This window comes from Rhamphochromis longiceps, linkage group LG11 (assembly GCF_057381845.1).
Source record: "Rhamphochromis longiceps isolate RC_006_pf linkage group LG11, R_longiceps_female_GT1.1, whole genome shotgun sequence".
In the NCBI taxonomy this organism is placed as follows: Eukaryota; Metazoa; Chordata; class Actinopteri; order Cichliformes; family Cichlidae; genus Rhamphochromis; species Rhamphochromis longiceps.
In genome coordinates, this window is record NC_140567.1 from 6,913,409 (window position 1) to 6,925,855 (window position 12,447).

Genomic DNA, 12,447 nt, shown 5'->3' on the forward strand with positions numbered 1-12,447 from the left:
CAGAGACACAAGACCAGGCGGAAAGAGACGATCGTTCGGTGAAAATGAGAATCTGCGAATGCAACATGTGGAACACGGAGAGTGGAATATGTAAACAAACCGGTTAATGTACCCCCTCGGTGCGCTCTGCATGCTAACTGTTAGCAGAGCTAGTGAAATCTCTGAAAACATCTGAGCACTTTTGCAAGCATGTTCTATGTTGACAACCTGACCAGACATACGGCGCGACATTCGCGGCTAAAACACTGTTAAAAGTGTAGCTGGTGACAGAAAAACGGGGTATTTTAAAACTACACCACCACCATTGCTGCCTGTGATTTGATCTGCATTCTGGGATAACTGGCTGCCCCAAGTCTACACAAGCAATCGATTATCTAGGATCGACCTGTTTTGACTTACTTTGCACGGCAACCAATCAAATGTTAGAGAAGCTGCATGGGCAGCGTTAACCCCGCCCCCTGAGTTTGATGGGTGAGGCTGACAGATAAAATTATTTCATGACGAGAGCCAGGCGCCAGGACTGCCAAAATGAAATAAATAAATATATCATTAAATAATTAATTAAATGTGTCAATAATTAATTAATTAAATGTGTCAATAATTAATTAAAATGTGAAATACATAAATAATTAATTAAATGTGTCAATAATTAATTAATTACATGTGTCATAACTATTTATTTAATTAATTAATTCCAATTTTAATTAATTATTGACACATTTAATTAATTATTTAATGGTGTATTTAATTAATTCATTATGGCAGTCCTGGCGTTCCATAAGAAACGACACAGAAAGTCATAAAGTCAAACACAACCTTTAAAAACACTAGTAGTAACACTACTAGTAAATAACACTAGTATATGCTTGTATCGGCCCTGGAGGTTAAAAAAAAAAAAACTACATTTCCGTGAAAATGACGTCACTTCCGGTTTCGGACGGGTAATGGCGGACATGTGATAGTTCGCGCTGACGTAGCGCTGACGAAAATAAAGTGACAATTATGAATCACTTAATATGATAAGGAGATTCTGCAGGTCATTAATCAATGTATAAAACTAAAATAAAATGTATTTTTAGTGACACAAGATACAAATATGGAAGCAAGATGTATAATTAGAATTATTTATAATAAATATGAATAAATCATTGCAATTTCTTTAACATAAAGAATAACTAAATCCTTCAGGACAATGTCACATCAATGCACTGAACTCACTATGTTATCCACCTAACAGTCTCCACATGTTCTCACTGTAATTTCCCCTCATGAATGAATTTATGCTGCACTAATGTGAATGTTTGCAGGGAAATCAAACGCATTTCACACGCAGTACTCGAGCTGACTTACCTTTGTTTAAATGACGACTTGTACGCGCTGATTCCACAGATAAGGTACGAAAATATGTCAGGCTACGTCAATAGCGGTTGGTCTTCAGGGTTTCTACTCCACGGCCGTATTTCATACGGGTCCACATTTCCAATGCACACTATTTTTTGCAAGTACTGCTGCTTCACCTCTGAACGAAATCGGTCTCTATACAGTCCATTCTCTTCTGAGTTGCTTTTAAGCATCTTGTAATCGTCGTTCCAACACAGTGTGTTTGTTTTGATTCGTAGACCCCGAAAATGGTGCCGCGCTCCAACAATGCATTGCGGCGTGACGTCAACTCCAAAGCCCTATCCGGTTGTTAAGTGATGACGTGACGAATCCTACTTCCGGTCCTAAAGTAGTCTGCGTTTAATATGGCTTTTGTGTTGTTAACATGTTTAATGTTTTGTATTTTCTATTTAATCTCAAAAAGCTCCTAAAACAGTCGGTGATCACTGTTGACCTCCCTCGGCTTTTATTACCACTAATCATTTATATAAGCTCAGTTTTTAAAACCTTAGAATGTAACTACAGCCCAGCCCATGCAGCAGTATATGAATGACTAACCTCGTATTGTGGATGGATTATCTCAGTTGTTCTCCTGGCTGAAGTTTGGTCCTTTTACAGCATCCTGCCATGCGATTACATTTGTTCCTGACCACCGAGAACATTCACGTTAACTTTTATCGAGTGGAAAAAAAGTTAGCTTGTTTATATTATGCTAACTTAGCTGTGTCACTAGCAGTCATGTAGCACATCATTATATACCAGCTAGCCAAACTTCAGTAACCCTACAAACGTCACTGCTGTTTAGTTTTCTGTCTTCATTTATGTCGGAAGTGATAACAGAGCTGTACATTTTAATTTGTTTCCAAAACCCCGCAGTCAGGACATGCTATATTGTATTTAGATAGAAGCTAGCGACCTAACTTCCTGCTAACTTCTAACTCTGTTAAATGTCATAAATTCCCTTTTCATGGATGCCTGGATGTTAAACTCAGTTGTTACACCTGGTAGAGCAGAACGCTGATCATTTTATTAAAGATGATAATAAAATGATCAGCGTTCTCATTACTCTCAGTAATGCCATAGTGATCGTTTGATATATGGACCTGCAGCGGAGTTTAGGCCCAGACACGGCTAGTGACGTCAGACTTAACGACCGGATTCCAACGTAGGAAGTGTTATGAACAGCTGATCAGATCGGCAAAGTGTGTTTCTGGAATATTATGTTTTTGTTGCTGCAAGCGCTTTTTATGCAATTTTTGCAAAGCTATATGTGGAAGGAAACCATGACCTAGGACAAGCTAATGGCTTGGTTTCATATGCAAAAAAATTATTGCGCTAGCTTATGTGGTTGCAGTGCTACCGGGATTTAAAAATAGTTACGCAAAACGGAGCGTCCCTGCTCCCACTGGCTTTAAAGTTAACCCTTTAACCCTTGTATGGTGTTCGGGTCTGTGAGACCCGTTTTCAGTTTTTTTCAAAAGAAAAATTAAACAATTAATTATTTTTTCAACCTGAAATTCATTGGCTTTGGCTTATTTTCTGTGAAGAACATAAATCCGAACTAATTTTCAATGACCTCATACTGTACCTCCCCCCCACGCATTTACATTACATACAAGGTGTTCGGGTCCACTGGACCCAGGTCTAATAAAAGTGTTGAAAGTGTAGGTCCTGTGTTCCCACACTCTGTCTTCCTCCTTTCTGGTGCTGCTGATAGTGTTTTCTTCCCCTCCTGCTCCCGCACAAAGTTGCAACATTGTTGAAAATTCAACTATCAACACCGTCTGCTCTTACATTCCCGCACATTTTACCCTCTTTCTTGAGGGATCCAAATTTTATTTTCTCATACCCTGTCCCACCTGCAAATTAGGGGCATAATACTATAAATAAGACTTTGCCAGTGTGGTTCTTTATCACAACTGATCAAGATGGCAAAAGATTATCTGCTGCGAGGGCCATCCAATTGATTTTGGAAGAGAGAGGGGCTTCGGATGATGATGTTGACAAAGAGGTTTCAGAATATTTCACATTTCTGAAAATTCAGAGTCTGACAGTGACTTTGAAGAAGAGGAGGTTGAGCATCATTTAGTAACAAAACGAAGACGAGTACCCCATCAGCAGACAGCTCCAGGACCAAAAAAAGCCCACCAGACAGCAAGTGAAGAAATATGGATGTCAATAACTGGTGAAATTGAATGGTCTTCTTGCCCAAGAAATGAGCCACCCTGCAGAGCTGTTACTGTGATAAGCCAGGGCCAACACGGCTGACAGTTACTCATGTGCAGGACATCAAGTCTTCATTTGAGCTTTTCATCCCAGATTCCATCCAGAAAATTATTCTGGATTGCAGTAATCTAGAAGGAAGGTGTGTTTTTGGAGAGAGGTGGAAGGAGATGGACCAAATTCATCTAAGAACCCCAAAGGCCTACTTTGGGGTTCTCATCCTTGCAGGAGTTTTCAGGTCCAAAGGGGAATCCACAGAATCCCTGTGGGATGCAGAAACCGGCACGAACCTTTCCATGCATCAATGTCTCTGGAAAACTTCCACAAAATTTCCAGGATTATTCGTTTTGATAACCGAGACAACAGACCAGCTCAACGGCAGAGAGACAAGCTAGCTGCCATCAAGACAGTGTGGGATAAGTGTGTGCACCACCTCCCCGTTTTACAACCCTGGGCCTAATATCACCATTGATGAGCGGCTGATCCCATTTAGTTGTGAAACATATTGCTTCACGTGTAAATGTGTTGTGTCTTTCCACTCACTCCACTTGATTATAACTGATTTATTTTTTTTATAACATTTTATTTAAAAAAAAAAAAAAAAAAACGAGAAGCACATTAATTCATAAATGTGATCTAACAAAGGTAAAGGGAAAAAAATAATCATGTTTGCTGTTCATATGGCTTGTAATTGGGATGAAGTAAACATCTGTTGAGTAATTTAACATAAAATTGTTTGATAGTGTTAATTTGGAAAGCCAAAACTCTAGCGGGTCCACCAGACCCATGAACACTGGCTGAGTAACAAAAATACGAACACCACACAAGGGTTAAATAAGACAGAATAATACTTTGTTAATAAGCATTTCATAAGGATTTGTAACTAGCATCTTACCTTTTGACATTTTAACACAACATATATATATATATACTCATTATTCACATAATAGCATCAACTCTTTAATAATAACAAAAAACTTAATGTTACAAAGCACTCAACCAAACAATAATGAAAATAGATTTTCGTATGATATAATGACATAACACAGATATTGTGGCTTAATGCTGACCCAGACAAACTCTGCCTAATGAGGTAGAGCAAAACAGCAACGCTGAGCATTGTAAACCTAGTCCTGGAATTAAAAGATGCGAAAATGGTTGGCAGTTAAGTGGGTAACTACCTAAAACAAGGTAGTTGCAGTAGGCTAACGCTAGATTTTAAAAAAGAACTTACTTCCTTATGTTTCTTTCGGTTGGAGGTGGAATTGTTTGACGCTGAGAGCAGCTTGGTTTGCATTGCACGGTCAGATTTCGTCCATCCCTTACTTCTTTAAATAAGAAGTAGTGTCAGAATTTCCAAGTAAGAAATGTATTCCTTTCCGTGCACTGGTGGTTCTGTTGTGCTGGCTCCGGGTCCATTGTGTAGCTGACTCCACCAACATTTGACAGGACGCTTACATTAGAGCCTCTTATTTCGTGTTTTGTTACGGTTTCCAGCAATGAGTGGAAATGCCAACATGAGAGAGGGGATAGCCTAACATATGAAAAAACCACCATGTAATCCATTAATTTCAACAAAGCAACTGTATTCTAATTATCACCTATTTAAGCATTAACTGTAATGGCATACAGCGGGCAGGGATAGCTCAGTAGGTAAAGCGGTTGCCCCATGTTAGGAAGGTCAGGGGTTCGAATCCCCTGAACGGCTACCCTGAGGTACCCTTGAGCAGGGCACCATCCCCACACGCTGCTCCCCCGGCGCTGCACTGGTGGCTGCCCACTGCTTCACTGAGTGAATGGGTTAAATGCAGCGAAGAATTTCCCCACGGGGATCAATAAAAGTGTTCATTATTATTATACTGTTACTCATATTTTGTATTTTAAATACGTCACACCGGTACATGTATTCAGTTACTCCCCAACACTGGTGCTACAGTATCAATCATAAACCTACTGGAGCACTCTCTTATCAGTTTCCGGCCAAAACTCCCTTGTCTAGACATCATAAAGCTATCACTTGTTAAACATTACATCATCCCTCACTCGATACCTGTTATAGGCTCCATACCTGTGTTATGCTTGGTTCAGCAAATGCATTAGGAACAGGCAAAGCTGGGAGCTTTCTTTCAGAGAGCGGTGAGGAGAATTTACACCACATTTACTTTTAAATCTGAACCCTCAGCTTTCCATTACGTGACCAGATAATTACCAAAATCAGGGGCTATGAATGGAAATGTTCAAACAAATCAGGATGAATACTGATATTTAAAGTGTTTTGCTGGCACAGTAAACAATCTGGCACAGTGGAAGCCCTGTTGGAAGTGTGCTTATGCTTACACTCTGTTTATAATGGCTGCCATCTATCCACCCATCACCTGTTTTAAACATGAAATCATGTCTGGCTCTGTCTTTTTTCCAGTGAAAATAGTTCCTCTTTAAAATCCAGCTCGTAACTTCACTAAGCGTAGTAAGCAAGTAAGTAATTAGCAATTGGTCAAAGCATTAAACGTGTGATTCAGAGATGGCAGGTTCAGTAATCCCAGAATTCACTTCCTGACACATGAATACACACTGATGATGTGAGTAATTACAGGCCGCAGGCAGGGATGCCTGCATTTGGCCAAATTATGTGTCAAACCTCTTTAAACGCCGCCTGAGAACACTTTGGCATCCTGATTGGAAAAGGCAACATGATTGTAATTGCCAGTTTGTCTTGGCACTGCGTGATTGGCTGTTTCTACCTGAAACACACACCCTTACACACTCCAAACATGGCTGCAAGACAACAAGGAAATAAACTTAAAACCCCAAAAACCTCTAAGCAGTCTTAAAACCCTTAAAGCATACACACATGTACAGACACTAGGAATTTGAGTAGAAATGCCATGTCTGACTGGCTGGTTGGCTTATTTTGCAACTAACTTTACTACTGGTCTTTTGAAGTTGTCTCAAGCCTAAAAAAAAACCACTGCATGAGCTTGTGTTGGGTATTTTTGATTCACTGCATCTGCGGTTTTGCCCGAAGTGATCTCAAAAAGTTTTAGTGCTGTATGCCCACATACACAAATACACACCTACATGCTCACAACCACAAAAATGAACACAATACTCGTTCCTCTTTTACTTTGCTGAAGAGAAAGCACATCAGGCAGTTTAAATCGGACAGTTAATGACGCTCTGTGATGTGGGCCCAGCAGTTCGTAAGTCACAAAGATCAGAGTGAGCGTTGACATGACAAATACAGTCTTACATTTTTATCTAATGTAATGGTTTCATTTTTGCTAGGCGACATCACAAATAATATGTGTGTTTATGCAGCTCTAAAGCTGACAAAATACAGAAGTGTAGGCTATCAGATCAGTGTCTGTCTGAACTGAACTGAAACCAAACCAGACATTCCAGCAGACAGCTGTAGCCAGTCCTAAATCTACTATCTGTAGCTAACAAAGTGAGCTCGTTAAGACTAACTACAGGTTCACAGATGGCAAGCTTGCATTTTTGTAGCATTATTATTGTCTTTGTCTTCTTTGGCAAGTTCCCTCTTCAATGCTTGGGACAAAGACAAGTGTTTTATACACTGTTACAAAAAACATCGTAAAACAACGGTAATCTTCCGGCAGCTGGGGCGCCAAAATATGACCGTGAAATAACAGAAAATAACTGTCCCATAAAAATACGGTTATTTCCAGTAATGAAAATACAATTAGTTGCGCTAATTTGACATGGGATCTCGCCTTTTTCAAGTGCCGCTAAACATTAAATCAGGAACATGTTAATGTGATTAAACAATGAAATCATCTATAAATAGGAAAAAAAACATCTTAAAAAAAACGGTAATATTCCGGCAGCTGGGGCGCCAAAATATGACCGTAAAATAACAGAAAATAACTGTCCCATAAAAATACGGTTATTTTCAGTAATGAAAATAGAGTATATTGAGCTAATTTGACATGGGATTCTGCCTTTTCCAAGTGCTTTTAGACATTAAATTAGGAACATTTTTACGCAATCAAACGATGAAATTACCTATAAACAAGGTGAATGAATGTGGAAATATGAATCATAATACGTAAATGTACAGAAATATACAGTTAACAGTTGGTTTAAATAATAATTGATTGCATGCCCTGGGACAGAGGCGAGGCTGCCATATCGCACCATCGGCCCCTTTGGCCATCACTAGTAGGCGGTAGGTGAAGAGTCTTGACCACGGACACAACGACGGAGAGTGTCCGAGCCGGGGCGCGAACCGGCAACCTTCTGATCAGAAGGCGAACTGCCAACTCTTGGGCCACGAACGGCCTAACTAGCAGCGATAATAATACTTATGTGATGTAACACAAGCTTATAGGGATCATGTTATATACTTTTCCATAGCATTACATTTGAATTCAACAGTTCAATCTTTCAAATAACGGACAGATATTTGTGAGATCATGATACATTTGTGAATGTATTTTAACAATCTAAATATGCATATGTACAGACAGATACATTTAATAATCATGACAATCATGTTGTATTACATTACAGTGATTTAACATTTTACATTCAAAATGTGAAGTCAAAGTCTATTTACGTAACTTTAATGATATTCTAGAAGAACAGAACATTACTGTAAAATGCAGTAAAATACCTTCATATTAGGGTTTTTTCCTCTGGTCGCAGCGTTACCCGCGACCTTGTTAGTTCACATTCATTGGCCGATGCTTAGCGTCATGTTATTTATATTAATTGCAATTCCTACCTCTACATTTCTTTTTCAAAATATATAATTAGCACAGCGTGTCCGTGCAATGTTTTACATTGTGGCATGCAGAGAAATCTTAACAAAGAAGCTCACAGAGAGAGATTGAGCTTGTTATTTAACCCCAAGCTGGTAGGGGGAGCTCCTTATTAAAACACTTGCTGTGCTACAATGTGCCTCAAGGATCAACAACAGCACAACAGAAGTCACTCATGGTACAGCACTCTCTCTACAAAACAACAACTGTCAGTGACGCTGCACCACGGCGTAAACACAACATTCAAGATAACAGTTAAAAGTAACGTAACCATAAACAATAGAACAAGAACATCTAAACAGCAGCACATGTCCCAAGGCATGATGGGAGACATTCCTGGATGTATTTTTACGATCTAAATATGCATATGTACAACAAAATATATTTAACAAACAAGTAAATTGTGTTTTATTACATTTACAGTGATGTTATGTTATTTTACATTTGACGTGTCAGATCACAGTCTACTTATGTAAATGTAATGATATTCTAGAAAAACAGTACACAACTGTAAACTACACAGTAAAGTACTTTGACATTACTATTTTTTGGAACAGTGTAGTTTTGCCTTTGTGCACCACCACAGTGGCTCTTAGGTCAAACTATTAATGTGTGATTGAAGTGGCTTTGTGCACTTGGCTTTAATTCAGTTAATTACAAAAAATTACATAAACTCCTTAAGGCTAGCATTTTTAGAGTTTCAACATTCATAACATAAATTTAAAGAAACTTGAATGGAAAATGTTTGGAGCCTAAAGTCTAGAACCCATAGACATCACTAAATGCTCAAAAGTCCAGCAACTGGTTCAATTCAATACATTTCTATTTATATGTCACAAAATCACAATGCCAGTCACTTCAGGGCACTTTATAGAGATAGAGGAAACCCCAAGAATCAGACAACTTGGCGACAGTGAGGGAAAAAAAACATACTTTGAAGAAACTTCCAGCAGAACCAGGCTCAGTGAGGTGCAGCCATCTGCTGTAACCGTTTAAACAAGACGGGATGCTACAGAGTGGTCAACATGGGCAATTCCTAACTTTTTTGAGACATTAGTAAAAAAAAATGGTTAATTTTCTCATTTTGAACATTTGATATGTGAATAAATGTTTTCAAATAATTGCATTTTCTTTCTATTTACATTTATACAGCATCCCAACTTTTTTGGAATTTGGATTGTAATAAACAATAGTTGTAGCTAGGTAGCTTGCTAAAAAGGCCATTGCATAGTGCATTTAACTGTATTTAAATGGACAACAGTTCTCTGCTTTCCAGATGTGGAACCATTCTTATTCATGGCCAGTAGGGGTAGTCAGTTAGTGTCTGGTTTAACAGAAGTTTCAGCTCCCTTGTTCTATGACCTCAGTACATACTTTCCTGATGTTTATTACCCAGTTTCAAGTATTACTGAACACAACAGTGCGTTCTGTGTGTAAATGATGGTCCCCAGTAGAGCCTAAAAGGGCAATAAAGTTTATGCTTAGATGGACATGCAGTATCTTCGAAATCTTGGTTGTCAGACAAAACACTGAGCAGACTTCACAACAGTTAGATTCAGTCATGTGTGGCTGAGTCTACATTTTATACATAGTCAGTGATTACATTCAGTCTATGATATACAGAAGAATTCACAGAGTATCAAAGCTCGAAGTTTTTATTTTTGCTCTATATGCTGATGTTTGCTTTGTATACTTTGAGCCTCTATAGTGCTCACTAATACATGTACTGTAAGTGGAAAATCTTACTGCAAAGTAGATGTAGGGTGGAGCATTTTCTTCAATGGTCAGTCCTTGGCCTGACCTCCTTCAGCTCGCCAATGTGGCAGCTTTGCTCAGGAGGGTAATGTTCCCTTGGGACTATGAGTGAGACACTCTTTGAAAAGGTGCCCGGCTAGAGCAGATCAGTCCAGGCCAGGCCAACGCAAGACAGACAAGCGTTTGACTGTTCTTTCACTGCCGCTGGAGCTCCGAGGCTTGGCTGCCATTCTGTCCCAGCTGGCAGTCAGAGTCAGTGGATGGAGTTAATGCTATAGCTCACAAAGCTATAAAGCCTGCTCAAACTGTGAACCTTCTGACTGCACAGTTAGGTCCCTGAAAAGATCAGAAACCAAAAGGTTCAAACTTGCACTTCTTGTTATGATGGACAGTAAAAGATTTCAAGCTGTCTGTGGAGTGGGGAACACAATGATGTTTTTATAGTGCAGGGTTTAAGAATGATTTCCCTGTGGTGTCCTCAGTGTGGTGGCAGTGGGAGGAAACTGACGTGTGCTGCTGTTGCATCCACCGCACAGAGCACAGAAACTAGCCTGCGTGTCCTTTTCAGCAAAGGTCGACCCCGGCTTCATTTTAAAGAAAGATCTACTAATTAGTAATAGGTGCCGAAAAAGTTGTGTGAAACTAACACGAGCTGTAAGTACAAGCTGTTCAAATGCAAAAGTTACTTTTCCAGAATCCACTGATCACTGTAGGTTGTTAATGCATCTCACCAAATCAACAATACCAACTAGAATCACATCAGCATCATAAAACAGTCTACTGAAAAACTGACTTTGCATTAATAGCTTCATGACAGTCCCGAGAAGACTATTATGCTCATTCTTTAACAGAGCTCTGACTCACGTTGGCGGTTTCAAAAATATCTACATCTTCCCACCTTAGCTTCAGATAGCTAAGGAAAACTCTGAGCAAACCTGAAGGCGTTTTGTGCAGCAGGGAGAATTTTTTTTTGTTTTAATAACATGACAGCAAATGATGGTGAGTCATTTTTTAACAATATTCTTAACGTATCCTCATAGCTGACTTTCATGATTCAGTTCAAAGTCCACCCACGAGCAGTTTAGCTCTTACATGGGGAATTTTTGCGTTCTGCTACTATCTCGATACATTTCCATTTCTGATGTCACACAACCTTATGTTATCGTTGTGCGTCTTCTTTCTCAGTTGGGACTCATTAGCTTACGCATCTCATGCTCACACTTTTTTCATGTTTTTCATCTTCTCTCCCCAGCTGTGGATCCAACTCCAGATCCACTGGAGTCCAACCACTCTTTGATATCTGCAGTTCTGGTGAGCATGCTGCCCCTGCTGGTGATGGTGATCGCGTTTTTTGGAATGTTCTACTGGTGCAGAATCCATCGGCAGAGGCGTCCCAACCGCCAATGGGAGAGCAGCTTTAACTTTAAGCGTAAGCCAATAGCCGGTGGGCTGGACTGCAGTGACGCCTGCGCCATCATGACAGATGACGATAAGTCCGACAGCAGCTCGACTCATGCCAACAGTCTGAACCACAACACAGAGCCGCTGCCTATAGAGCTGGATCTGCTGGTATGCAAACATATTTGATACATATGTGGAGCTGTGCTGCTTCAAACTCTAATCTTAACTTTTGCTTGTGTCCCAGGTGGGAAAGGGTCGCTTTGCTCAGGTATACAAGGCTAAATTGAAGCAGACTACGTGGAATCAGTTTGAAACAGTAGCTGTAAAGATCTTCCCCTACGAAGAGTACGCCTCCTGGAAGAACGAGAAGGACATTTTCTCCAACACAGACCTCCGACATGAGAATATCCTCCACTTCCTGACAGCTGAGGAGCGGAAGGTGGAGAAACAGTACTGGCTGATCACGGCCTTCCACCCCAAAGGAAACCTACAGGTGAGTGCACAAGTGTCCGGAATATGAAAGTGGTATTACTTTAGTTTGTAACTTCTCAAAATGCTAATACACTGTCACATCTCTGTCTTCTAGGAGTACCTGACACATCACGTGATCAGCTGGCAGGAGCTGCAGGTGTTCAGCAGCTCTCTGGCACGGGGTGTTGCCCACCTCCACAGTGATCGCCTCCCCTGTGGAAGCCCTAAGGTTAAAGATCACAAGTCATATTTAGCAGTAGGGCAGCAATCCATCCATGTGACTGCTATTAGCCACGTTAGCAGCATTCAGATGACACTTGTTCCAATAAAAACACTTCAGCCTTTCTTCACCTGTTATGAGTACTGCTGTCCATCAAGTTTTTAGCAAATATTAACTGGATACATCGAATTGTTATAGTGAGACGATGGCATT

The 12,447-nt window shown here is 40.0% G+C and overlaps 1 protein-coding gene across 2 annotated transcripts in view; it reads left to right on the forward strand.

Annotated features, from left to right (window-relative positions):
* tgfbr2b (transforming growth factor beta receptor 2b) overlaps positions 1 to 12,447 on the forward strand; it is a 47,513-nt gene that overhangs the window by 23,232 nt on the left and 11,834 nt on the right. For both annotated transcript variants that reach the window (XM_085422080.1, XM_085422081.1), the window contains 3 exons: positions 11,395 to 11,711; positions 11,788 to 12,036; positions 12,130 to 12,243. In XM_085422080.1, the coding sequence (XP_085278206.1) occupies positions 11,395 to 11,711; positions 11,788 to 12,036; positions 12,130 to 12,243 (680 nt within the window). The remainder of the gene's footprint in view (positions 1 to 11,394; positions 11,712 to 11,787; positions 12,037 to 12,129; positions 12,244 to 12,447) is intronic.